The sequence below is a fragment of the Peromyscus leucopus genome, chromosome 11, assembly GCF_004664715.2.
Source record: "Peromyscus leucopus breed LL Stock chromosome 11, UCI_PerLeu_2.1, whole genome shotgun sequence".
Classification (NCBI taxonomy): Eukaryota; Metazoa; Chordata; class Mammalia; order Rodentia; family Cricetidae; genus Peromyscus; species Peromyscus leucopus.
The window spans coordinates 19,997,290-20,024,506 of record NC_051072.1 but is presented as its reverse complement, the minus strand read 5'-3'; the positions used below and the strand labels follow the sequence as shown (position 1 = coordinate 20,024,506).

Sequence of the window (27,217 nt, the reverse complement as noted above, 5' to 3'; positions counted from 1 at the left end):
CACCCGGTTGCGCTTCCGGATTGGAGGACGTCAAGGCGGAGGGGCGGGTGTGAGAGCGATAGGCAGTGTTGATTGGTCTAGATGTCCGTCACTCTCGCTGGCCCGCCAATCACGGCGCAAAGGTGCTGCGACGCTCTCCGGAGAGTTTTCCCTCCCTAGGCTCAGCTTTTTCAGGTTTGCTTTTTAATTCCCGGGGTTTCCTGTTCCGGAGGCGCGGGCGGCGCCTTTGCCGTGGAGGCTGTTGTAGTAACCAGGCTTGGCTCCGGCGGCGACCCGGGGGCTGTCTGTAGGTAAATGGGGGCGCTTGGCGGGTGTTTGGAGAGCGAGTATCGAGGGTCGGGATTTCAATGGAGTCCAGGGCGGAGCGAAATGATCCTGGGAGTTGGGTCTGGCCGCTTCGGTGCAGATCTGCCGCCCAGGGCGAGAGAGCGACCCTCGGTGCAGATCCCGCAGATATGCAGAAGCGGGATGGGGTGCCTTTCATCTGTTCGTGGAGCACAAGTCATGGTCCAGGCCCAGGGCCGCCGGGGAGGCGAGTCCCGGAGTCCCGCGCTTACCTCGCAGGCTGGCGGGAGATGCAAACCAGAGAACGTGCAATTGAGCATCCACCAGGCGGAGGCCGGGCTTCAGGGTTCAACCATGGCAAAGTGCGGAGTCGCAGTGACTTGTAGTCACACCTTGCAACTCTGTGTGTTCGATTGACGTTCCTGGACTAGTCAACTGTTCATAATAGCTCCCTCGGTTTTACTGCTTTCAAATGACAGCCCAGGAATAGACATTTTTCATTTACATTGAATTCATTGACTTGAGTTAAATTTTGCATCCACAATACATTAGTTTAGTATGTTTTAGCTTTTCTGACTGTAGAAACGTCCAGGGTGGTCTGGTAGTGAGTGTCCCACTCCATTTTTACACTATCCAGAGGTGTTAATTACCCTGACTGTTGTCTAGCTTCATTATATTACTTTTTGTTATCTTGAAGTCTTTACATCCTTATTTTCTTGTTTTTAATCATGTTGAAGTTTTCTTTTTGTGTCTGGTTTTATTTTTTATTTTATTTTATTTATTTATTTATTTATTGAGACAGGGTTTCTCTGTGTAGCTTTGGAGCCTTTCCTGGAACTCACTTGGTAGTCCAGGCTGGCCTCGAACTCACAGAGATCCGCCTGGCTCTGCCTCCCGAGTGCTGGGATTAAAGGCGTGCGCCACCACTGCCCAGCTGGTTTTATTATTATTATTATTATTATTATTATTATTATAAAAATATTTGTATATGGGTTTTGAGATCTTTGAGCCCTGAAGGCTTGTGTGTGCCATGTTCATCTTTGAGTCTACAGAGTTTGGGACAGTGCCTCACATGTATTGATTGACTCAGTAAATGATGCATGAATCAGTGAAAATGTCTGCTTCCTGGGTGGTTTCAATAATGCAAATTTGTGGGGAGAAGAAGGGAAATTCAAACTTAGTGACACAGAAACAAAAAGTAAAACCTGCCTGCCGTTTATTGTGTGCAGAAGTGACCGAATGAACCCATGCTTTCAAGGATCTGGTGACATTGAAGGAGCTCAACATGGGCACCCCTGACTGCCACAGGCAGTTGCTGGTAAGTTCTATAAAAGAAGTGAGTATAGACCAGGCAGTAGCAGTTTAGAAGGGATGAGGTTATGTTCCCAAAGGAAATCAGGAATGCTTCTCAGAATAGGTTCAGTAAGAGGTTGGTGGGTGGGTACAAATTCAGTGGACAAGTAAGGGACTGTAGGAGCTAAGAAGTTTCATGATAGTGCTCGGGTTTGCTAACGGGCGGGGAAAGGATGGGCTGAGAGGGGCCTTGTGGAGAAGGAAATAGGATGATAAGCCTGGGAGAGGTTGGGTTTTGGTCCTTTAGAGCTTCAAATGCTGAGCATGGAGTTTGCACTCAATTCTGTTGGCTCTGAGGAACCTGTGATGCTAGTAGGAGCTCTTTGGGTCCCAGGTTTAATCATGAGAGTGTTGGAATGAGGAATAATCATTAATCATATTATTTGGTAGCTATGTTTATTAAACAGTAATTGACAGAGCTCAAGTTATTTGTAATTTTTTTTTTACTTTGTCAGTTTGATAAAGACAAGCGTTTTTTAAAAATTTTATTTATTTTTGTGAATGTGTATCTATAGGTTCGTATATATATGTGTGTGTGTTAGAGTTCTCTAGAGTTAAAGAACTACATCTGTAGAAAGGGGATGTATGCCAGGCGGTGGTGGTGCATGCTTTTAATCCCTGGGAGGCAGAGGCAGGCACCAAAACTACACCCTATCTTGAAAAACAAACAAACAAACAAAAAAAAAAGAAGGGGGATTTATTAGTCTAAGCATCCAGTAGTTGCTCAGTCCTTGAGGCTGGATGTTTCACCTGGTTTTCATTATATGCTGGAGTCCTGAAGAAGTAGGCTCCAATGCCAGTGAAGGAATGGACTTGCTAACAAGGCAGGAACAAACAGGCAAAGAGCAAGTTATATAGGCTTACAGCAGAAGGTATGGCCCAGGTTAGATTTAGATTACAGATCTGGATTAAAGGTAAGTCTTCCTACTTCAAAGACCTGGATTAGAAGTAGGTCCCCCCCCCCCCTTCAAATTAAGCATAAATCCCTCACAGATGTGCACCCGGAATAGTTATGTTGACAACCAAGAATAACCATCACAGTGTGTCAACATCAGTGGTTCTCAATCTATGGGTTGTGACCCCTTTGGGTCAACAAAATAATATTATGGTTGAGGGTCACCATAACATGAGGAACTGCATTAAAGGTCTACATTATGAAGGTTGAGAACCACTGGTCTACATTTGGCGAGGGGACTTTTTTTTTTTTGGATTCAGCCTATTTGGTGTTCTGTAAGCTTCTTGAATCTTCATAGGTATTTTTTTCTTTATGTTAGGAAAGTTTTCTTCTATGACTTTGTTGAATATATTTTCTGTGCCTTTGAGTTGGTATTCTTCTCCTTCTTCTATCCCTTAGGTTTGGTCTTTTCTTGGTATCCCAAATTTCTTGGACGTTTTGTGTTACAACTTTTTTGGCATGAGTGTTTTCTTTGACTGACGAATCTATTTTCTCTATTGTTTCTTCAACGTCAGAGATTCTCTGTTCCATCTCTTGCATTCGGTTGGTTATGCTTGCGTCTGTAGTTCCTGTTGGTTTAGTCAGAATTTCTATTTCCATGATTCCCTCAGTTTGTGTCTTCTTTATTGTCTCAATTTCAGTGGTCTACTTATTTGTATGTAGACAAGTGTGCAGGTGCTTCCAGAGGCCAGAAGAGGGCGTGGTATCTCCTGGTGATTGTGAACCACCCAACATTGGTGCTGGGAACTGAACTCAGCAGGTGCTCTTAACTGCTGAGCTATTCTCCGCCCCTAGAAAGATGTTTCTACATTAAAGCTTTTGGCATTTAGTGTTTGTATGTGTGTGTGTTAAAGCTTTTTGCCAACGTTGAAATATTTCAAAAGTCATTTATTTGACAGTGTTCTTCTGTGAGAAGAGCAGAGAATGAAAGTAAATAATGTAACTTGTGTTAGTTAGGTTGTGGGTATATTTGAATTTGAGTGCAGGTTTCACTGTGATTTTTGGGTTGGATTTATGCCTACTTTATATTACAGTGGAGGGAGTGTGAGTGACAGAGAAAATCTTTCCTTCAATCTTTTACCAAACCAGAGATGGGAGGTGGCTGTGCTTCTGGTCAGTTTAGCAATAGTTAGTTTTGAGTTAGTACAACTAATCAGGACAGCTTGAAAGTTGCTTGGAAACTCGATAGTTGTTCCTGATTTTGTTAATAGGCTAAGCATTTTCAAGGGTTTAAAAAAAATTTTTTTTTTTTTGTTTTTTGAGACAGGGTTTCTCTGTGTAGTTTTAGTGCCTGGCCTGGATCTTGCTCTGTAGACCAGGCAGGCTGGCCTTGAACTCACAGAGATCTGCCTGTTTCTGCCTCCTAAATATTGGGATTAGAGGCGTGTACCACCGCCACCAGCTGAGGGTTTAAAATTATTGTTAAGATAATTGTAAACAAACAAGCAAAAAAAAAAAAAAAACCAACCAAACAAACAAACAAAAAAACAACTCTACTTTATAGCACTGGCAGTTTTGAAAACATGTTTAAATATTCTTTCTGTCTTGTAGAGCGTACATTCTGAGTGGGAGATGGAGCGTTTCTAGAGGATACATCACCATGCAAGGCAATACGTGGTAAGTGGTATGCTGGAAATGGCAGTTCGGGAAGACTGAAGAAGAGAGGGTAGGTAGTGGGCAAGAGGTGGTAACGTTTCCGATAGAGGGGAGGGGCAGGGACTGTGTTCATTCTTTAATCTATGGTCACAGCACATTAGAAGTTTGTGTGCAGGGCTAAGAACCAGACCAGGAGCGTGAGTGAAACATCCTAGAGCCGTCCCCTGAGTGAGCTTGCAGTTCTTGACTGCAAGTAGGCATTGAAGGTAGAATTTAGTTGGTGGACGGTGGTGCTTGTAACACCTGCTAAGAAACAGCATTGAATATTGTAAGAGCAGGAAATCTAAGGAAGATGTGTTAGCCGGTGTTCTCTAGAGTTAAAGAATTTACAGAATGAATTGGTATATACAGAAAGAGATTTATTAGAATGACTTACAGACTGGATGACCAGGTAATCCAACACTGGCTGGCTGTGAATGAAAAGTCCAAGAATCCAGTAGTTGCTCAGTCCACAAGGCTGGATGTCTCAGCTGGTCTTCAGTCTATCCTGGAATCCCGAAGAAGTAGGCTCTCATGCCAGTGGGCTTGCTAGCAAGGCGAGGACAAGCAGGCTAAGAGCAAAAGCTTCCTTCTTCCATGTCCTTATATATATAAACTTCTAGCAGAAAGTGTGACCCACATTACATCTGGATTACAGATCTGGATTAACGATGTGTCTTCCTACCTCAAAGGTCTGGATCAGAAGTGGATCTTCTTACGTCAAATTAAGCAAAAATCCCTCACAAGCATGGCATCCATTTTTGAGTTTTTAGTTCCAGATGTAGTCAAGTTGACAACCAAGAATAGCCATCACAGAAGACTTATGTGTGGTGATAAGAATGTTGAGAGGCCGGGCGGTGGTGGCGCACGCCTTTAATCCCAGCACTCGGGAGGCAGAGCCAGGCGGATCTCTGTGAGTTTGAGGCCAGCCTGGGCTACCAAGTGAGCTCCAGGAAAGGCGCAAAGCTACGCAGAGAAACCCTGTCTCGAAAAACCAAAAAAAAAAAAAAAAAAAAAAAAAAAAAAAGAATGTTGAGAGTTAGCAAGAATATAATTGTAGTTAAGTAAGGAAGTACTCAGGGAGTATTTACAAAAAAAAAAAGGAATTTTATTTTTTAAAAAATATTGTTGGTACACACCTTTAATCCTAGCATTTGGGAGGCAGAGGTGGACTGATCTCTGTGACTTCCAATCCAACCTGCTCTGTATTGAGTTTTCAAGCAAGCCAGGGTTGCAGAATGAGACTATATCTCAACAAAACAAAACAAAACCTTATTTATTAAGGTGTAGTGACACATGATGTCAGTTTAAAAATAAAGTTTTAGTTAAATGGGGTAAGGGAGAAAAAGTTTTCAGGATGATTCCCTTGTTTATGCATTGATGCCCAACAAATGATATTTGTTGGGAAGGGAGTTGAGCATATTGTTTCTCAGCAACTAGAGATAAAGGTCCTGGCACTAATCCTGCTTGGGTACTAAAGGAGGACTGTATGCATTTGTCAGGTGCCAGCATGGTTAGGTTTCAGGTGTGCTTTCATGGTGAAGATTACTGTCTGGTGTTCAGGTGGCTTTCTTGCTGTATCATCCCTCACCAGGTAGAGACAGGGTTCTCTCTCTTCCTTTTTCATAAGAGTACTAATCCCATTATTAGAACGCCCAGCTGTGAAGAGACACCATAAATAAGACAATTCTTGTAAGAGAAAGCATTTGATTGGGAGCTTGCTTAGAGTTTCAGAGTGTTAGTCCATGATCATCATGGCAGGAAGTGTGGTGGCTGACAGGCAGGCTGAACCACAAGCAGGGGGGCAAGGAGACAGAGAGAGAGACAGAGAGACAGAGAGAGAGAGACAGAGAGAGAGAGAGAGACAGACAGACAGAGACAGACAGAGAGACTGACTCTGGGCCTGGTGTGGGCTTTTGAAACCTCAAAGCCCACCCTCAGTGACACTGCTCCTTTAACAAGGCCACACCTCCTAATCCTTCCCAATCAGTTCCACTAACTGGGGACTAAGCCTTCAAATACATGAACATATGGGGGACGTTCTCATTCAAACCACCACGCTTATGACTTACTTTAGTAAACACCTGTGACTTACTTTAACCCTGGTTACTTCCTCGAGGCCGTTCCTCCATGTATCACCACATAGGAATATAAGAATTTCGAGGAAGCAAAAATGTTTAATCTACAGTAGCATTTTCAGGAAGTTTTAAATGTGAAGAAGAGGAGAAAATGCATAGTTGAGGGCGAACTGGAGGCCAAGGCAAGTGTTTTATGTTGAGTAGACTGGACACTCAAGTGCTGGTGTCCAGGGTCTGGTGGTCGGGAAAGATGGGAAATGGTGGGTGGGGAGTAGCGGCCCCCTAGTTTTTTGGAGATGGGGCTCTAGGTGCTTGTGGTAAGATAAGCTTTGCTGGGAGCAGGAAATCGGGGATGGGACTGGATGCAGACGCGTTTCGTAAGTTGGTATAGCATCTGTTCTGAACCCTCAAAGTCCCACCCTCTGTGACACACTTTCTCCAATAAGGCCACACTTCCTTCCAATAATGCCACTCCCTATGAGTCTGTGGGGGCCATTTTCCTTCACACCCCCACAGCACTCATCAGGACAGTCCCGTATTTGGGAAACCCTGTTTACGTAGTGACGTGTGTGGTCCACATAGATGCATGCAGAGGACAAACCTCGGGTGCCGTTTCTTTCCTCGGGTGCCACCCACTTTATTTTTTGAGATAGGTTTCTCTCACTGTATGAGTGGCCAGGGGCCCTCAGGAATCCACCTGTCCCTGCCTTCCCAGCTCTGGGATTACAAGCACATTCACCATGTTTGGCTTTTTTATATGTTCTGGGGCTCGAACTCAGGTCTTCATATTCTCCCTATTTCGTGAGGCTTTTTTTTCCCCTTCTTTTTCAAGACCAGGGCTTCTCTGTGTAGCCCTAACTGTCCTGGAACTCATTTTTTTTTTCTTTCTTTCTTTCGAGACAGGGTTTCTCTGTGTAGCTTTGGAGCCTGCCGTGGAACTCACTCTGTAGCCTAGGCTGGCCTCAAACTCACAGAGATCCGCCTGCCTCTGCCTCCTGAGCGCTGGGAATAAAGGTGTACGCCACCACTGCCTGCATCCCATAAGGTTTTTTGTTTTTTTGTTTTTTTTTTTTTACAAAATTACTTCAAAATTCCATTCAATTTGGTGTGTGTGTGTGCAGGTCACAGGACAAGACAACTTGCAGGCGTCATTTCTCTCTTTCCATTGATGTGGATCTTGGTGAGGCCCATGTTTTGATTTCTCTTTTCCTTCTCTCTAAAAAGTCACAGAATGTCGTTCCACCCAGGACGAGGGTGTCCCCGAGGACGAGGAGGACATGGAGCCCGACCCTCAGCACCAGCTTTCAGGCCCCAAAACCTGAGACTCCTTCATCCTCAGCAGCCACCTGCGCAATATCAATATGAGCCTCCAAGTGCCCCTTCCACCACGTACTCGAACTCCCAAGCTCCCAACTACATGCCTCCGCGACCGGACTTTGTACCCTACCCGCCACCCATGCCGCCGTCAGCCCAAGGCCCCGTCCCGCCCTGCCCAGTCAGGCCCCCTTTCCCCAACCACCAGATGAGACACCCTTTCCCAGCTCCGCCCTGTTTCCCACCCATGCCCCCGCCAATGCCTTGCCCTAATAACCCACCCGTCTCTGGAACACCGTCCGGACAAGGCACTTACCCCTACATGGTCCCCCCGCCTTCCATGCCCCACCCCCCGCCCCCTCCGGTCATGCCCCAGCAGGTTAATTACCAGTACCCTCCTGGATACTCGAACAGTTTCCCGCCTCCCAATTTCAACAGTTTCCAGAACAACTCCAGTTCTTTCCCGCCCAGCGCCAACAACAGCAGTAGCCCTCACTTTAGACACCTCCCTCCGTACCCACTCCCAAAGGCTCAGAGTGAGAGGCGGTCCCCAGAAAGGCCTAAGCACTATGATGACCACCGGCACCGGGATCACAGCCACGGGCGCGGTGAGAGGCATCGGTCCCTGGAGCGCCGGGAGCGAGGCCGCAGCCCTGAGAGGAGAAGACCGGACAGCCGCTACCGGTCAGAGTATGAGCGGGGGAGATCGCCGTCCCGCCACCGCAGCTACGATAGGAGCAGGTACACCCGCATGGAGAGTGCTTTAGTAAAGCCACAGGCACAGGCACGGCCAGTTTCTATCTGCCGGCAGACCCACAAAAACTTGTCAACTTTTTTTTTTTGGTTCTTTGAGACAGGGTTTCTTTGTGTAGCCCTGGCTGTCCTGGAACTCGTTCAGTAGACCAGGCTGGCCTCGAACTCAGAGATTCGTCTGCTTCTGCCTACAGAGTGCTGGGATTAAATTTAAATGCATGTGCCACCACTGCCACCGTCACTTGGCATGTACGTTGATTTGCTAAAAAAAAAAAAACAAAAACAAAAACAAACCCCATGATTTAGACATTTTAGAAGAGAGACTGAGAAATAAGTTAATTGTAAAGAAAAACAATGTAAGTTGGGTGGTGGTGGTACACTCTTAATCCCAGCACCCGGGAGGCAGAGGCACGTGAATGTCCTGTTCGAGGCCAGCCTGGTCTACGAAACAAAATCTCTTGTTCTTATCTTGGCTATATGAGTTTTAGTCTGCATTCATTTGTTAAGGAAATAGAGTTTTCTAGAAATCAGTGGGTAAGGGAGTCCTTGAATGCTTTTGCCGAAGGGTTAGGTCGTTAGGCCTTAAGAAGACTCAGGTAGACTTCCGTTTAGCACTTAGTGATGACTTGGAAAACAGCCTGCGTAGAGACTGTCTGTCCCTCTAGTAAAACGAGGAGGTGTAGTAGGAATAGCACCTAGAATTTTCTTAGCCACGGGCCACTTCTTCAGAGGAAAGTTCAGTGCAGAGATGGTGTTGTGAGTCTTTGCTGAAAACAGCTGTGTGTGTTATTTCTTCTAAGAGAGCGGGAACGAGAGAGACACAGGCATCGGGACAACCGCAGGTCGCCATCTCCGGAAAGGTCTTACAAAAAAGAATATAAGAGGTCTGGAAGGTAAGCAGGTGTCGGAGGCTCTCAGAATTCCGATTTCTGTGTATGTGCCACTGTCTGCCAAGTCTTCTTTTCAGCTCTGGCCAGGGTGGCCTGGAAAATCAGAAGCCCAACATTCATACGGACTTTGTGTCCCCAAATTAGAAACTGTGTGTATGTATGTATGTATACAATCCATCCACAGTGCAATAAAACTATGGACTAATAAGTCTAGATTAAAAAAAATTATTCATAATTATGTTCTTAAATTTACTTGTTTCAGAAAAAAAAAGCAAAGTATTCAGTTTATGCCCCCTTTAGCAAACAGACACCACGATTGTGACTGCTACAGTTTAAAGCATCATTTCTATGTTTAAATCTGTGGTCTTAGATCATCTAAGACCACATCTAAGAGTGGTCCTGGAGTCGGACAGGTTTGAGGTAACATAAGAGTAGTTTGATTTTCCTTATTGACTGGTAAAGTGTCACGGAAATAATACACATTAAACACTTAGAACCAACCCTAAAATAAGTACCAAACGAATGGTAACTATATATGATTCTGCGAGCACTTGACTTTAGAAATAGGTAGTGTTTTAGTTAGGGTTCTATTGCTATGAAGAGACACCGTGATCATGGCAGCTCTTATGAAGGAAAACAGTTCATTGAAGTGGTGGTTTACAGTTCAGAGGTTCAGTCCATTATCATCATGGCAGGGAGTCTGGCAGTGTACAGGCACTCATGGTGCTGGATACATCTTGACCCGAAGGTAACAGGAAGTTAACTGAGACACTGGGTAGTATCCTGAGCATAAGAAACCTCAGAGCCTGCCCCCACAGGGACACACTTCCTCCAACAAGGCCATATCCACTCCAAAGACACAACCTCCTAATAGTGCCATCCCTGTGAGATTATAGGGATTACATTCAAACTACCACAGATGTAAGTAAGAAAAGCAGAAAATAGGGTTTCAGAAGCTGAGTGTGGTGACTCACAATTCATTGTCCCAACATTTGGGAGGCTGACACTGGAGGAATCAACTTTGAGGAACCCAGCAGTGAAAGATCTAGTATGGAGTAGATGCAGAGAAATCTTACCAATGTCTGAAGTAGAGTAGGTAACCAGGACTGTAGGGGAAGCGAGAAGAGCGTGTGCGAAGGTCTTAGTGTAGAGAAATGCTCTTAGAAAGTCAGCTGGGGATGTCAGGAAATCAGCTGTGAAGGCTTCTGTACTAATCTGCAGCAGAAGTGAGTCTGATGGTCTAGATCAGTGGTTCTCATCCTGTGGCAAGCCTCTATCTCCAATTTCCTTATTGTGAGTGGGGGAGATATGAAGAAAGATAAAAAAATGAGTTCAGTCTGAGGCAATAACGTTATGACCAGAGTGTTCTCAAAAGAAGTGACATGAGGCTGGAGAGATGGCTCAGAGGTTAAGAGCATTGGATGCTCTTCCAGAGGTCCTGAGTTCAATTCCCAGCAACCACATGATGGCTCACAACCATCTGTAATGAGATCTGGTGCCCTCTTCTGATGTGCAGGAATACGTATAAGTAGAACACACTGTATACATAATAAATAAATCTTAAAAAAAAAAGTGACATGAACTTTTGTCATGTCATTAGTGATACCAAGTCTGCTTGCTTCAGCAGCTCAGATGCCAAAAGAATTGGAATGTTACAGAGATTATGGCCCCTATGCAAGAAGGACATGTAAACTCATGGAGCACTCCATAGTTTTTATAAGAGAGGGTAGGAGGTAATCAGAATGCATCATATACACGTATGCATTTACCAGATAAGATTTAGTTAGTAAGAAATTGTGAATTAATTTACTTTATTAGAATGGCAAAGATTTCAAAAGAACTGTTTTGATGAGATGTGCGGAGATGAGAACTTGCAAGTGTTTTTGATGGTAGCTTGAATCGGTGCTAGGTTATGGGGACAAGACTGAAAACCAGCACCTACACGGTGGTGACTGCTGTGACAAACAAGTAAAAACACGATGGTGTTCTCAGCAGGGAAATGTTAACCCACACGACCAGTGTTAGAGTTGTTAAATGACTGTCTCTACATGAGAGATTAAAATCCAGTGCTAGGTCACCCTGTAATCCCAGCACTTCTGAGGTGGAAGCAGGAAGATCAGGAACTCAAAGCTAACCTCAGCTACAAACTAAGTCTGGGGCCAGCCTGGGCTACATGAGACCCAGCCTCCAAAGAATAGAAAGCAAAACCAGAATGGAACCTGTGAAAAATGACTCAGATATAGGTGTGTTAAAATAGAACATATTCCTGATTAGGAATATTTACAAACATTCATGGACTATGATTGTTATCTATGCGGGTGTGGATATTTTTTTGTCATGGGTTTATGCTTTATCTTTCTTTGCTTTTTATTTTATTTTTTATTTATTTTTGTTGTTATTTAGACAGGGTCTCACCATGTAGCTGTGTCTGGTCTAAAACTTGCTATGGAGATGAGTCTGGCTCAGACTTTCAGCAACATTCCTCCCTCTGCTTCCTGCGTGCTGGGTTTTAGGCATATGCCAATAAACCCAGGCTGTGCTTTCTTCTTCTACAGTGCACCCACATTTTATTTATGTACTTGTGTGTGTGTGTGTGTGTGTGTGTGTGTGTGTGTGTGTGTGTACGCGCGTTCGTGTGTGAGCGTGCCCGTGCGTGTGGAGAGGTCAGGAGACAGTGTTTGGACAGTGTTTCCTCTCCTTTCATCCTGTAGGATCCGGGGATTCTACTTGTCAATCAGCGTCTTTAGTTGGTGCGCACCATCTCATGTACCAGGCTTTTTCTTCCGGGCCACCAGCCACCTCTCAGATCACGACACAGAGACGAGTGCTTGGCCTTAGCTTAGGCTGGTTTCTGGTGCTTTTTCCTCCCCTTTAACTTAAATTATCCTGTTTCTCTTCATCTGTGTTTTTCCTTGGGGCTTTTTACCTGTTTTCTGTGTGTTCTACTCTGTGTTTGCTGCCTGGCGGCTGCCTGGCTAGCTCTCAGCATCTTCCTCTCTTTCTCCCTCATTTTCTCTTCTTTTTTTAAAAAAATTTTTATCAGATATATTCATTTTATTTCATGTGAATGTTTTGCATCCATGTATGTATGTGCATCATATGTGTGCATAGATAGTGTCTGCAGAGGTCAGAAGGGGAACAGATCTCCTGGAACTGGAGTTAGGGATGGTTGTAAACCACCATGTGGCTGCTGGGAACTGAACCCAGATCCTCTGCAAGAGCAGCAAGTGCTCCTAACTGCTGGGCCATCTCCCCAGCCCCTGTCCTCTCCTTTCTTCTTTCCAGCCTAAATTCCTCCTCCTACTCATTCTCTCTGCCCGCCAGCCCCGCCTGTCCCTCCTCTGCCTAGCTGTTGACCGGTCAGCTTTTTATTAGACCAGTCAGGTGCCTTAGGCAGGCAAGGGAAATAGCAACACATCTTTACATCATTAAACAAATACAGCATAAAGAAATGTAACACGTCTTTACATCATTAACGAAGGCTGCAGAAACAAATATAACACACCTTTACACTGTTAAAATAATACTCTGCAACATAAACACATGTAACAGCTTTACATGGTTAAGATAACCCACAACAATCTCGTGATCCCATTTGTTTTATTTTGACTAGAGCTTTTTGGTTTTTGGTAACAAAACGAATGATGCATGCTGTAATATGTGTGTTTAGAAGTTACAGAAATTTTCGAGGCAGGGTCTCATATCTGTTAGCAGGCTGGCATGGAGCTCACTGTGTGTCAGGAGGTCTAGAATTTATAGCAGTCTTCCCATCTTTGCCTCCCAGGTGCTGAGATGACAGCCATGAGCCACCATGCTGGTCTCAGCTTTCTTGGGTAGAAGTAACTTTATCAGTGGACAGTGGGAGTGACCACTGGTTTAATAATGTGGCTATTCTTATTAGCTGTCTTTTTGAAGGATTTTTTAAGGTCTGTCTAAATTTAATAGGCTTAAGTTAGAATCTGCTCTAGATTTTTTTGCCTCCAAGTACATCCATAGGATTAATCTTCATGCATTTTAAGCCCCAAGAATTCAAGGACAGTAGATTTCTTACCTTCTTTATTAGCTAAGTTGACATGAATATTTTGAGGGTCAAAATTAGGCACAGTCTCGATCGAGCAGCAACTCAAGTCTGTCTTTATGAGTGTGAGTGTTGCTTCGAGCAGATTACTTGTCAGGCTGCATGCATTCATTTTTAGGAAGCTTAATTTTTTTTTTTTTTGCGAAATAGTATGTGAAAGATTCAAAACTAGTATCTTCATTGATGAAATTGTCCATAAGTAGAGATTTCCTGCCGGGGTCCAGCCTTGGCTCTGGTTCAGGTTCTGAGGTGGGGAAGGGCATCGGTTGACCACCCAGTGGATTGCACTCACATGGCCCCAGTAGCTCAGGCCGTCTTTATTTATACTTAAACAGAGTTTTGTTTTTGTTTTTTTTTAAAACCAGGGTTACATGAACAGCTGTATTATTGGCTTCTATTTTTGACTTTAAGAAATACATCACGGGGCTGGAGAGATAGCTCAGAGCTTAAGAACACTGGCTGCCCCTAAAGAGGACCCAGGTTCAATTCTCAGTACCCACATGGTAGCTCACAACTGTCTGCCAATGCCAGCTCCCCAGACCTGTCTGTAACTCCAGTTCCAAGGGATATGACATTCCACACACAGGTATACATACAGATGGGACACCAATACATATAAAATAAAAACAAAAAAAGGGGGACCCTCTCCTTAAAAAAAAAAAAAAAAAGAAATACATCACAGTTTAAGGAATACATGTGATCATTATAAAAGCCCCCATTGTTCCCCTTTATACTTCCCAAACACACCTTCCCACCGCTCCATATTATTCTAGACACAGAGGTCAGCATTTTTGCAGCTTCACTAAATACCGAGCCAGACACACCCTGCTCTCAGCCCATGTCAGCTGGCAGCTACTTGTGGTTATAAAGTTAAAAAGTAATGGACGTGGGCACAATGCTTTAAGGACAATATTCAATCCCAGACAATTCCTTCATGTCCGCAAGATATATTTCTCTACAGTGCCTTTTTCTACAAGAGGGTCCCGTGTCTCAATCTTCTGTAAAAGGCAGACTTTGACAAAGCACTCTTCCCATCTCTCTACACCATACTTCTTCCTCCAATATAAGCTCCTGTGTGTGGTAAAGATGGATCTATCCATCCCACATTTTTATTGTATTTTTCTCTCTTGGAGCATACCAGATCCTGCCATGACTCTATGCTTAGTGTCCAGGGAGCTTACTCTCAACAGTTGGCACTATGTGTATTCCTGAGGATTTTCCCTATTCTGTGTATGCACACCTTACTCTCCTCTCCAGAACTGTGAGACATGGTTAATATTACAAGTGTTGTTTTCTCATATGTACCTAACTATCTCTGTTGAGTCAGAAAAGTGCCCAGGATTGGAAGTTGCAGTTAGTAATCGCAGATAAGAGATTTAAGAAACATTAGCCGCCTACTGAATCTTAGGGGAAAGTATTTGAAAAGGAACAGAATTTCCAGGGAAAATTACAGCTGTTGCCTGTGTGACTGATGAAGTAAAACTAAAAACTGCCCAGAGAATCACCAATATAATGAGAGAAAAGAGTCTGAAAGCGGCACAAATTTTGCAGATTCCTACGCTGTCCCATAATGGTCCTTGCCAAGTGAGAGTCTGTTTCCATAAGTGCCTTGTCCTGAGGAAACCAGCTGGGCAGGTAGTCACATGCTGATCTGAGACTAGGCTGCATGGCTCCCAACAATTTCCAAATATTTTCTAAGTATCTTTTTTTCCTAGGAGCTATGGTTTACCAGTTACTCCTGAACCCGCCGGATGCGCACCAGAATCACCTGGGGAGAGTATTAAAAATACAGATTCTTGGGCCCCACCCCCGGAGGTTGCGAATCAGTAAGTAAATCTGGGGTAGGGCCTGGGAATTTGTATTTTTAAACAAACCAGGCGATTCTGATGCTAGCAGGCTGGCATTTGGGAATCACTGATTTAGTGAAAGTTGGTGTGGTGTATTGGCATGGCATTGGCATGGCATTGGCATGTAGGTGGAAAATGCACCAGCTAGCTGAGATGATGGCATGTTATTTTTAATGACTAGCTCTTCATCCCCCCCCCCCCCGCCCCCTTTTGAAGCCGGTCTCCAAGCAGGGAGAAGAAGAGAGCTCGTTGGGAGGAGGACAAAGACAGGTGGAGTGATAGCCAGAGCTCTGGCAAAGAGAAGAACTATACTTCCATCAAAGAAAGAGAGTCGGAGGAGGCGCCCCCTGACCGAAACGAGGAGGAGGAGGAGGAGGAGCTGCTCAAACCTGTGTGGATTCGCTGTACACATTCAGAGAGCTATTACTCCAGCGACCCCATGGATCAGGTGGTAGGTCTGAGGCCGAGGCCGTGCCCACTGGGGTTTCCCCAGCCCAGCCCTGGTGGCCTTTGCCGATAATTCTTTGTGGGCGTTGCCTGTGTATTATGTTGTTGCCTCTGTATTGTATTGTATAAGCAGCATCTGTCGGTCCTGTTGGGTCCTGGTAGCACCCTTCCCCAGTGGTGAGAACCAAAGCTGTCTTCAAATGTGCCACCTGAGCCCGGTGTCAGTTTTCTGATGCCATGGTAAAATAGCACGACCAGAGACAGCTTAAAGGAGAAAGGTATTTGGCTTGTGGCTCCAGAGGGTTGGAGTCCGACATAGCAGGGACCCAGCTGGCATGGCAGCAGCTGGCTGCAGCAAGAAGCTGAGGACAGGCAGTCAGCACTCACCAGGTCCCTGCCTGTCTGTCTTCTGAGACCAGACAAGATCGGGCGCCTCAGGATGGTGTGGTGTAGAAAGAGATCACATCTCGGTGGCATGTAGGAAGTGAAGAGCAAGAGCTGGAGGCAGTGTGAGGGTGTAAACACTCAAAGCCTACCCCAGAGATATTCTTCTCTAGCTAGTCTGTACCTCTTAAAGGTTCTGTAACTTCCCCAAACAGCAGCACTGTTTGAGGACCAAGTGTTTCTACCTGAGCCTATGGGGGGCATCTCTCATTCAAACCACAGCGTTCCCTGAGGGGAATCACCCCAAGGTGAGAATCACTATTGTAGAGAAACAGTGTTTTAAAGACGCCAAAAGCTAAGAGTCTAGTTAGTATGTACATAAGGATTCTGCATTCTGTGATGCTAATGATCTTCATACTGGTATTTTTGTGACCTCTAACCTACAACTAGTCTATGGTGGTGTGCATGTGTGTGTGTGTGTGTGTGTGTGTGTGTGTTTCCTCAAATGGGAGGTAAAGGATTTGAGTTTCATTTTGAGGTGTGTGTATATATATATACCAAAAGGTCTTGACCGAAAGATCACTAGCCATAGGAAGTTTCCAGCACATCTTGTTTGATTTGGGGAGGGGAAGCCATTCTGTCTGCTTTCCTGTGCTGTAGAGGGGACTCCATGTGCATAGTCCTTGGGATGCGCTCCTGTAGGTCTCAACGTGGGCACTGCCGTTGTGTGGTGGCCTCAGCCCTCCACACACTTCCTCCTCTTCATTTTCCTTCATCTTCACTGTTTTCTTTCATCCTCTTTCTTGTTTCCTTTTCTTCCCTGTAAGGATTGTGCCAACCCCATTAATTATAAATTAAGTTCATATCAAATACTTGATACAAGGTTCATTAGTGAAATGAATGAGTCCTACAGATTTAGGGCCCAAGAAGTTGGCCATGTGAGATTTAGTGCTTGAGGTTAGGTAAGATGGGGTTCTGCTGTTGGGGGTTCTGTGAAAACAGAGATGCTCCTTGACTTAGGACAGGGCTACATCTCAGTAACACCATGATAAGTTGAAAATGTCTTAAGTCCAAGATATATTTAACATGCCTACCAAATGTCATAGTAACCCTACTCTGCCCTAAGTGTGCACAGAGCACTTAGGTTCTATTCTGTCATTGGACAAAAATCATCTTCAGTCATCTTACAAAGTATTGAGTAGCTCATGGAAAGTTTTGAAACGTGGGTCCAAGAAATCCTGGCAGCATAGTATGAAATAGAATATGTTTGTATCTTGTCATAATGGCGTGGCTGCCTTCAGGAACATCTCACAGTCACCGCCCAGCATCTCAAGAGAGGACCATACAGACAAAGATTAAAACCCCGACTCTGAAGTACAGTTTTGTAAACATTTGTTTATTTTGTGTGTGTGTGTGTGTGTGTGTGTGTGTGTGTGAGAGAGAGAGAGAGAGAGAGAGAGAGAGAGAGAGAGAGAGAGAGAGAGAGAGAGAGAGAGAGAGAGAGAGTGAGAGTGAGTGTGATCAGGGGGAGTTGGTTCCCTTTATCCACCAGGAAGGTTATGAGATTGAACTCAGGTGGTCGGGCTCGGCAGCAAGCGCCTTTACCGGCCAAGTCATCTTGCTGGCCCTGAAGTACAGCTCCTGCTGGATATGCATTGTTTTTGGACGCTCACTTCCTCCTATTGGGACCCTTCTCTGGGGACCTTGAAAGATTTCCTTGTTTTTGGAAGACAAGGGTTTGAGGACTCCATGGTAGTGGTATGATACTTGATAAACTGGAGCAGGCTTTTAAGTCAGCAAGTTCCTGTTACGTAGCAAAGGGAAGGTGCCTGTGCTGAGCACTTTCATGGTGCTGACATTTTATTTTGTGTTTCCAATGTCCTAATTAGTCGTACAATATCTGCGGCAGGAAGTCAGTGTTCTGTTAGCGAGGCCGGCTGCCGTAAGAAATACTGCTACTTGAGTGAGTTGGGTTTAGTTTTCTTATAAGAAGGTGTGTCGAGGGCTCAGGGCTAGCACTCTGAGGTTGTCTTAATCCTCCACCGTTCTGGAGTTGTACTGGGTAGGCATTCTGTTCTTACCTATGTCTGCATATAGGATACACAGGGCATGGGCCTTGCCCGGTTCCCCCATTCACCTCTGCCAGAGCTGTACCACTTGTCTCCGTGGGTTATGTTTGCCATTTCGGCCGTAACAAAGCTTTATCAGCTGGGTGGCTTCAAAAGCAAGTGTTGATCATTTCGTAGCTCCAGGGCCCAGAAGTTAAGCTTGGATCTCATTGGCTAAATCAAGGTGTCAGAAGGGTAGTATGTTCTTTCTGGAGTGCTAGAGAAAATGTTTTCTCATTCATTAAATTGTTTTGTTCTTTGTGGCTATTGAGCAGAGGTTCTGGTTTCATTGCTTACCGTGGTTCCTGTGGGTTCCTCACTCTTGGTAGCCGTTTGTATTTCTCCCCATTCCGAGGACGCTGCCGTGGCGGCTCTGACATCCTTACCACTTTCTCTGCCAGAGACAATAGGATTCAACGGCAAATGCCAGACTGCAGGTGTCTGAGCAGCTTCCCTCCTGGTCATCTCCCTTGAACGGTGTAAGCAAAGGGAGCGGGCTGGAGAGATGGCCTAGTGTTGAAAGCCCCGGGTGCTCATGCCGAGGCTCCAGGTCCGATCCCAGCACTCATGTGGCAGTTCACAACTGTCTCTAACTCTGCCGCCCTCCTCTGCCCTCCAGGGCACCGGTTAGAGACAAAGCACCCAGAGAAGGTGGTAAGAACGCCAGAGCTGTCGAGGGGTCGATGATTGATTTGCCTTAGGTTTATTTTTATATATGAAAGGTCTGCTTTTTACATTTTGAGGTTATTAGGTCAAAAGGTCTGGGCGTTTAGATGGATTTTCGTTCTGGAGGGAGAGTGGGTAGCTGCAGAGGACTTCCTCTTGGACTGGGTTTTAGAAGGCCTGTGCTTGTTGGGTGTGCTTGTGGCAGGAAGGGCGGGAGGGGACTTTCTTTTTGCTCCAAAGGCCGTGGTAATTTTAATGTCACATCTAATGGGCATCGGCAGATAGTTCCCCCCCGTGCTGCTCTGTATTGGTGAAGGCCATTTACCTGAACTGCCAGGCAAGCAGTGTGTGTTTGGCCCAGAGGCTCACCCCCGGTGTGTGGCCTTTTCCTTTTCAAATACTGATTGCATTGGGGCTTTAAAAATGGCGTTTTGGCCGGGCGGTGGTGGCGCACGCCTTTAATCCCAGCACTCGGGAGGCAGAGCCAGGTGGATCTCTGTGAGTTCGAGGCCAGCCTGGGCTACCAAGTGAGTTCCAGGAAAGGCGCAAAGCTACACAGAGAAACCCTGTCTCGAAAAACCAAAAAAAAAAAAAAAAAAAAAAAAAATGGCGTTTTGTAGTTAAAGGTTCTTCTTAGTATGGCGGTTTTTAATACGGCTTCTCCCATTGCTCCTTTCCTTATTCAGGGAGATTCTACTGTCGTAGGAACGAGTAGGCTCCGTGACTTATATGACAAGTTTGAGGAAGAGCTGGGGAACCGGCAACAGAAGGCCAAAGCTGCTCGGCCTCCGTGGGAGCCCCCGAAGACGAAGCTAGATGAAGATTTAGGTGAGTGGAGGAGCCCAAGACTGCGCCGTTGTTCCTACTCACTGCTGGCCTTTTGGGGAATAGCCTTCAGACCCCCAACTTGAAATACTTTCCTTTTCATCCTATCTTAGCTATAGTCAGCAAATACGTGGTCTTATTTTCTCAGTTCTGCTCCAGAATATGTAAGGTCTCATTCTATAGGGTGGGCTAACAAGTCCACCTCTTACAGAGTTGTCTAGCCTTAGAATCAGAAAGGATTGTATTCCAGCACCCCTCTAAAAGCAGGAGTCTGTGCCTGAACCCTTAAAATGGGGAGGGGGCACTTCTTGGCGCTCTCGGTTGCTGAGTGCTCCTTGTTTGATGAGGAAGCATCAGCCTTGTGTGAAGGCTTTTACCTGCTCAGAGATGTCTGTTTTTTAAGTCTGAGTTTCGAAGTAGACGGTGAGATTCTCCACTCGCTCCAGCTTTTTGAGACAGGCTCTCATTCTGTAGTCCTGGTAGCCCTAAATTTAATCTCCTGCCCAAGCCAGACTTGAACTCATGGTGGTTCTCCTGCTTCAGTTTCCAAAGTGCTGGAATTACAGGCTCCAAGGTGTGCTGATGGTGTTATCTTTGAGGATAGAAATGCTTTTTGCCAGTTTGTGTCCCTAGCCCCTAACAGAATGCCATGCACAGATGTTACTACACTTTATCATAGCCAGAAGGTGGAAAAGTGATCACAAGACATTCCGTATGCTGTTACCTCTTCTGTCTGGCCCTCACTTGCCCAGATTCATTTTGTCTCGTGTCACATAGTAGTGGCAAAATCATAGACTCAGAAGCCAAGTGGCCTGGCTCAAAATCCTTGTGCTCCTTACTTAAGAATTGAGGGAGACCAGCTCCCTCTTAATTCCCCCAGGGTACTTTTGAGCAGAGAGAAATTAGGAATTTGTAGATAGAAGTATAGAGAGGAGAGACAGACAGAAAACATGGGATAGCCTCGGGAGGGCCTGGGTCCAAACCCACTAGCCCTGAACTTTATTCCAAAGGGTTTTTTATCACAATGCCAAGGGGAGGAGAAAAGACCTCCCCCCTGTGAGATACAGCCAAGTGTAGACCCTCCCAAACACCTGCACTCAGGCCTGTGGCCCAATCATCTTCTTTATGCAGACCTGCTGGATAAAGCCACCTGGAAACCTAGATGGTTCCAACAGCGAAGTGGTTTTGGCAGAAGACTTAGACACAAGTCTCTCTGTCTCGGTCTTCCTGTTGTAAAATGGGACTGACAGCCTTGTCCACGGGAGATAACTTTGTGATGCTGGATTTTGTTATTCTGCTGCTCCTTTCTTTTTCCAAGCTGTAATAAAATACAACACGAAGTTTACCATCTTAACCACTGGAATCATCTAGTTTGGTGTTATTAAGTACATGTGTATTGCCAGCACCAGTTTGAAGAACTCTCCATCCTGTAAAACTGAAACGTCCACATTAAGCCACAGCGCAGTCTCCCACCCCCAACTACCAGCACATTCTGTCTCTGAGTTTGATGACTTCAAATCCTTCACCTAAGTGGAATCATGTAGTATTTGTCTTTCTTTTGTGGCTTATTTCACACATCACAATTCTCTCTCTGCTTTCATGCAGTTACTTTCAGGGACTAAAATCTTGTCTCTTTTTCCTTCTCTGTTCTTCGAGACTGTCTCAGTAACCTGGTTTGAAATTCACTGTGTGGTTGAGGCTGGCCTTGAATTTTTTTTTTTTTTTTGATTTGTTTATTTATTATGTATACAGTGTTCTGCCTGCATGTATCCCTGCAGGCTAGAAGATGGCACCAGATGTCATTATAGGTGGTTGTGAGCCACCATGTGGTTGCTGGGAATTGAACTCAGGACCTCTAGAAGAGCAGCCAGTGCTCTTAACCTCTGAGCCATCTCTCCAGCCCCCAAATAGTAATTTCTTTTCTTCTTTTTTTTTTGGTTTGTCAAGACAGGGTTTCTCTGTGTAGTTTTGGTGCCTGTCCTGGATCTCACTCTGTAGACCAGAGTTCTGGCCTCGAACTCACAGAGATCCACCTGCCTCTGCCAGGCCTTGAACTCTTGACCCTTTTGCCTCTACTTCTTCTTTTTTTTTTTTTTAAGATTTATTTATTTATTATGTATACAGCATGTATGCCTGCAGGGTAGAAGAGGTAGCCAGATCTCATTACAGGTGGTTGTGAGCCACCATGTGGTTGCTGGGAATTGAACTCAGGACCTCTGGAAGAGCAGTCAGTGCTCTTAACCTCTGAGCCATCTCCAGCCCCCCTTTTGCCTCTACTTAAGGAGTACTGGGGATGCAAGTGTGAACCGCCACACTCAGAAAGGTCTATGTCTTTAATTACTCCTATCAAGAGAAAAAAGTATAAAATCTTCAGTGTTGCTATCATGTATAGCCTGGAGTCTCACATGTGGGGTGCTTCCCTCCCAATACTGTTCTGCTGCACTCAGGGTCCACCCCAGTCCTGTCTTCATCCCTGACTACCTGGCCCCTCCTCATTCCTGCTCATCCTTCCATCGGTCTCCTCTTCTGCCCAGGGTCTGAGTCACAAGTGCCCCTCTGAAATTGCCACTGACCTTTCTGGCTCACAGCAGACTAGCTCTTTATTGAGTTGATACTACTTTTAAAGTGTAAAATCACTATTACTGTGTTATTTTTGTTTGATATTCGTCATGATTCCCATTTTCTTTATAAAAGTCTGTATTTTCTTTGTTTTCCCAGCTAGATTATTCCTTAGCATTATGAACCGGTTTTCATGGCACTGCTTAGCAGTGTTTGGTGTCGAGTAACCCCTCAAAGATTTACTAGAGCAGCCGGGCGGTGGTGGCACACGCCTTTAATCCCAGCACTCGGAGGCAGAGGCAGGTGGATCTCTGTGAGTTCGAGGCCAGCCTGGGCTACCAAGTGAGTTCCAGGAAAGGCGCAAAGCTACACAGAGAAACCCTGTCTCGAAACCCCCCCCCCAAAAAAAAAAATTTACTAGAGCAGCGAACAGTGATCCCAGCTGCCCCTTACCTTTAAAGGTCTAGGGCATTTGAAAGTCTTTGCAGAACCTTTTGTTAAGTTCACGAGCTTCTTCTGTGTTCTCTCCTGCCTTCTACTAGAGAGTTCCAGTGAGTCTGAGTGTGAGTCCGACGAGGAGAGCACTTGCTCAAGCAGCTCCGACTCCGAGGTGTTTGATGTCATTGCGGAGATTAAACGCAAAAAGGCTCACCCTGACCGGCTTCATGATGAACTCTGGTACAACGACCCGGGCCAGGTGCGAGCTTTTTTATGCTTTTGCTCCGAAGGTTGCAAACCCACACATCACATTTACGACTCAGGGCTGAGAAGATGCATGTTGGCTGGTATAGAAATGGGACTTTGTCTCCCAGGGCTTGTGTGCCATTTTTCAGAGTTACTTCTTTCAGCTTCAGAGTTCAGCCGCAAAGTGTGAGCGCAGAACAGCTGTTCCTTGAATCACATTGATGGTGTTTGTAAGTTCCTTGTTGGGAGCAGGAGAGTAGTGCTGTTAATAAACCTGCAGTAGGAGAAGAGGAGTGGCGGCGGGGGGAGGGAAAGAGCGTGCAGGTCTTTGTAAAGCAGTTCACCTGGAAGGCATCTTGCTGCTAAACAGTGAACTGAATCATTCTCTACAGTATCATTTGTTTTACTTGCTAACGATCTTGAGTTTTTGTAAATTCTCTTCTTGGTTAAGCATATGAGCTAATGACATAATAGCTAGAACACTTAAAAGTTTTTGATTATTATTTTGTTTTGATGTAATATTTGATAAAAAAAAATCAATGTCTATAAATATGTATTTGTTGTTGAGACAGGCTCTCACTATATACTTTTGGCTTGCTTCTTGATTGCTAGGTTACAGGCCTGTACCACAGACTTGGCTCTAAAAATGGTATCTTTATAACAGATTTGTGCTTACAAATACACAGTTTGTACAAAAATGTGTCTTCTATGAATGTGAATTTGTTGCAAATAGTAAGACTGTCCCTCCTTGTTCTGTATGATAATTTACCAGTTATAGTTGTGAATGAGTTCATACCACTCAGTATTAATTGGAATTCTCTTCAGATTCTTGTTAGATAACAGCTATTTTAAAAGCTTTTTAAAATTTTTGTTATTATTATTTTGTCTTGTGTTGAGTGTATGAATATTTTGCATGCATGTCTGCCTGTGCACCACGTGCATTCCTTGTGCTCATGGAGGTCAGGAAGGGGCATTGGATCCTCTGCAACCAGAGGTCCATATGGTTGTGAGCCACCATATAGATGCTGGGGATTGGACCCGGATCCTCTGGGAGAGCAATCAGTGTTCTTAATCGCTGAGCCACCTTTCAGGTTTTGTTTTTTGAAAAGGATTAATATAATTGAAATGACTGAGAACAATGTACTTTGTGATGCCCTGGAATTGAGTAGAAACATTTGCAAAAATTTCAGTGCATCTTACACCATATTTTTATGGATAGTCCAGGTTGGTCTTGAACTTGTGACTCTGCTGCCTCGGCCTCTTGAGTGCTGCCATTCCTAACAGGTGCTACCACATTTAGCAGTTTCCTTTCTATTCAGACAGAGGAGAAAGCTTTCTCCATAGTTGGTCTTTTTCACCAGGTTGTTCTCAGTCAAGAAGTGTCAGCCTTGCTTTCTGTACGTTACTGTCCTATTCGGCTCCAGTCTTGTTTCACTGTTCTGTGTGCTGGACTTGGTCTCCTGGCCTCCGTACTGGAGCCTTGTGAAGGGGTCCATGTGGGAACATCGACCCCGGGAAAGGCAAGCATGGAGGCTGTTTGCTGTCTGGGAGCTGGCACTGGCACTGGGGGTGTGCTGTGATTGCTGACGGAACGTTAGGCAGCCTCTGGTTTACCAGCTCTTCCTTCAGGTGACATCCCAGACTGTCTTTAGATAGTAATGCTGTTTTTCTGCTGTACCTCCAGGAGCGTTCGATTTCCCAACAGGCTCAAGAGTTTAACTTTACTATTTCTTGCCAAAGTCTATTGAGATATTGTCACTTATATTTTATTTGTTTTTTGTTTTTTGAGTTTTTTTAAATTTATTTTTATTTTTATTTTTTTCCCCCTGGAACTCACTTGGTAGCCCAGGCTGGCCTTGAACTCACAGAGATCGGCCTGCCTCTGACTCCCGAGTGCTGGGATTAAAGGTGTGTGCCACCACCACCCTCATTTATATTTTAATTGGGTTCAATGAATTATAAATCCCTAGAACTTAAAATAACAACAAGAACTATCAATGTATAGTCACCCCTCAGAATCTAAGGAGATTTTGGTTCTAGGGTCTACACAGATACCAAAATCCACAGATGCAGAGTCTTTTATGAATACAGTGTAGTATTTACATATAAGTGACACACACCTCTTTTATGCTTTAAATCTCTAGATTACTAATAATACCTTACACTATAGACACCGTGTCAGTAGTTGTTACACTGTGTTACTTAGGGAATGAAAAAAAAACTATCCATTCTTAGTACACTCCTGGAACTAGCATGCCTGCACATAAGTGTGTGTCTGCGTGTGTGCATGGAGATTAGAACACAAGCACAGGTGTGATCCTCAGCATGCCTGCACATAAGTGTGTGTCTGCGTGTGTGCATGGAGGTTAGAACACAATACAGGTGTGATCCTCAGCTTGCCTGCACATAAGTGTGTGTCTGTGTGTGTGCATGGAGGTTAGAACACAATACAGGTGTGATCCTCAGCTTGCCTACACATAAGTGTGAGTCTGCGTGTGTGCATGGAGGGAAGAACACAAGCACAGGTGTGATCCTCAGCTTGCCTACATATAAATGTGTGCCTGCGTGTGTGCATGGAGGTTAGAACACAATACAGGTGTGATCCTCAACTTGCCTGCACATAAGTGTGTGCCTGCGTGTGTGCATGGAGGTAAGAACACAAGCACAGGAGTGATCCTCAGGGACCTTCTGTCTTCTGTTTGAAGCAGAGTTTTCTCATTGGCCTGGAACTTTGCCTCTCTGGCCTGGCTAGCTGGTTTGTGAGCTTCCAAGGATCTCGCCATTGCTAGAGTTCCAGGCATGTGCCCCTTGCTTGGCTTTTGTGTGGGTTCAGGGGCTCTGAACTCCAGTCTTTACATGTGTGGGGCACGCGCATTAACAACTGAGCCGTGTCCTCAGCCTGGGCCCTGGCTGTTATGGCGCTTTACAGTTTGATTTCAGCTCACGTTTGGTCTTCACATATACACGGTCCATTCTGTTTAATGGGGTTTCATGCCCCCAAGTATCACACAGGCTTCCTCTTTGTCTCGTGCATGCTGGTGGTGTGTGTGGAATAACCATCTTGCTCGTCTGTGCTGACGAGCACTTCATTTTCTTCTCTTTAAGCCTTGCCTAAGCAACCCCAGCAGCTCCAGGGCTGGGTCCATTTAGATGGCGTTTCTTCTTTTAAAATCCAAGCATAGTGTCTGCTCTCCTTTCTATAATAAATGTTACTTGAGTTCATGGATCCGGTGCTATTATTTATCCTCTGCTGCTTGGTACTTACTGTCCTGAGCGGCCTTCAACATTGTTCACCTCCAGAGTACAGTGAAACTAGGTGGAAGAGGGTTGATTTTAAGCTGTCTAGCATTAAAAGCTTTTTATTTTATTCTACTGGATGTCCCTGCCCCTGCTTGTTATACATACTTCAGTTCTTATTCTTCCTTTCTTTCTTTCTCTCTCTCTCTTTCTCTCTTTCTTTTTTCTTTTTTTAAAATTTTTCGAGACAGGCTCTCTCTGTGTAACAGTCCTGGCTGTCCTGGAAGTCATTTTGTAGACCAGGTTAGCCTCAAACTCACAGAGATTCACCTGCCTCTGCCTCCCAAGTGCTGGGACTAAAGGCGTGCGCCACTACCGCGAGGCATACTTCAGTTCTTAAAACATTAAATCTGCAGGTCATCTTCAAAGCAGTCTGTGCATACCTTTAGGATATGAAGTACATTTGTCTCTCTGCGTGTAAAGTCATTTCCTCTGAAGTAAGAAAAAGGAAAGCGCTGTAGAGAGGCAAGAGACAGTAAGGGTGAACAGTGTGCCGACAATGATATTTCCTGCTTGGCTGCACAAATAACTTGGGATTCCAGTGTTGCTGTACGTTTTCTTCTTATTATCTATTACAGACAGTTTCCAGTTTATTGGTTTTGGAACATCCGTTTAATCTTCTAGCTGTGACAGCCTCTTCAAGGCCCCAGCACTCATGACATTAAGCCTCACAGTTTCGGGGGCATCTTTGTGCCTCGTGTGGATTTCCCCCCAATAAAACTGAATTGCATTCTGTTTCTGACAGATGAATGATGGACCACTTTGCAAATGCAGCGCAAAAGCAAGACGCACGGGAATTCGGCACAGCATCTACCCCGGAGAAGAGGTAACTGGCTTGGCTTATGATTTGTGTAAGCACCAAGGAGTCCCAAGGAGACGAATGCCGTTGTTATTCTCTTCCCATGAAATGAAGTAATGCCATCAAAATGATCTATTCGTGTTCCCTGTTATAGCCTGAGTTACTGACAGTTACAGAGGGACAATATTTGGGCTTTGAGTAGATTCCAGAATGCTGTTGAGGAAACTAAAAAGAGTTTGGAAGGTTCATGTATGCTGTAT

At 44.9% G+C, this 27,217-nt stretch overlaps 1 protein-coding gene across 4 annotated transcripts in view; it reads left to right on the top strand.

Moving 5' to 3' along the window:
• The first annotated feature begins 138 nt into the window (after positions 1-138).
• The window catches only part of Drosha (drosha ribonuclease III), a 119,315-nt gene continuing 92,236 nt past the window's right edge, over positions 139-27,217 (top strand). For 2 of the 4 annotated variants that reach the window (XM_028884400.2, XM_028884398.2), the window contains exons 1-10: positions 139-290; positions 1,515-1,603; positions 4,145-4,210; positions 7,531-8,361; positions 9,174-9,266; positions 15,057-15,167; positions 15,405-15,639; positions 19,480-19,621; positions 22,720-22,874; positions 26,904-26,984. In XM_028884400.2, the coding sequence (XP_028740233.1) occupies positions 4,194-4,210; positions 7,531-8,361; positions 9,174-9,266; positions 15,057-15,167; positions 15,405-15,639; positions 19,480-19,621; positions 22,720-22,874; positions 26,904-26,984 (1,665 nt within the window). In that variant the 5' untranslated portion in view covers positions 139-290; positions 1,515-1,603; positions 4,145-4,193. The remainder of the gene's footprint in view (positions 291-1,514; positions 1,604-4,144; positions 4,211-7,530; positions 8,362-9,173; positions 9,267-15,056; positions 15,168-15,404; positions 15,640-19,479; positions 19,622-22,719; positions 22,875-26,903; positions 26,985-27,217) is intronic. The other 2 variants (XM_028884399.2, XM_028884401.2) reach the window with 2 other exon arrangements.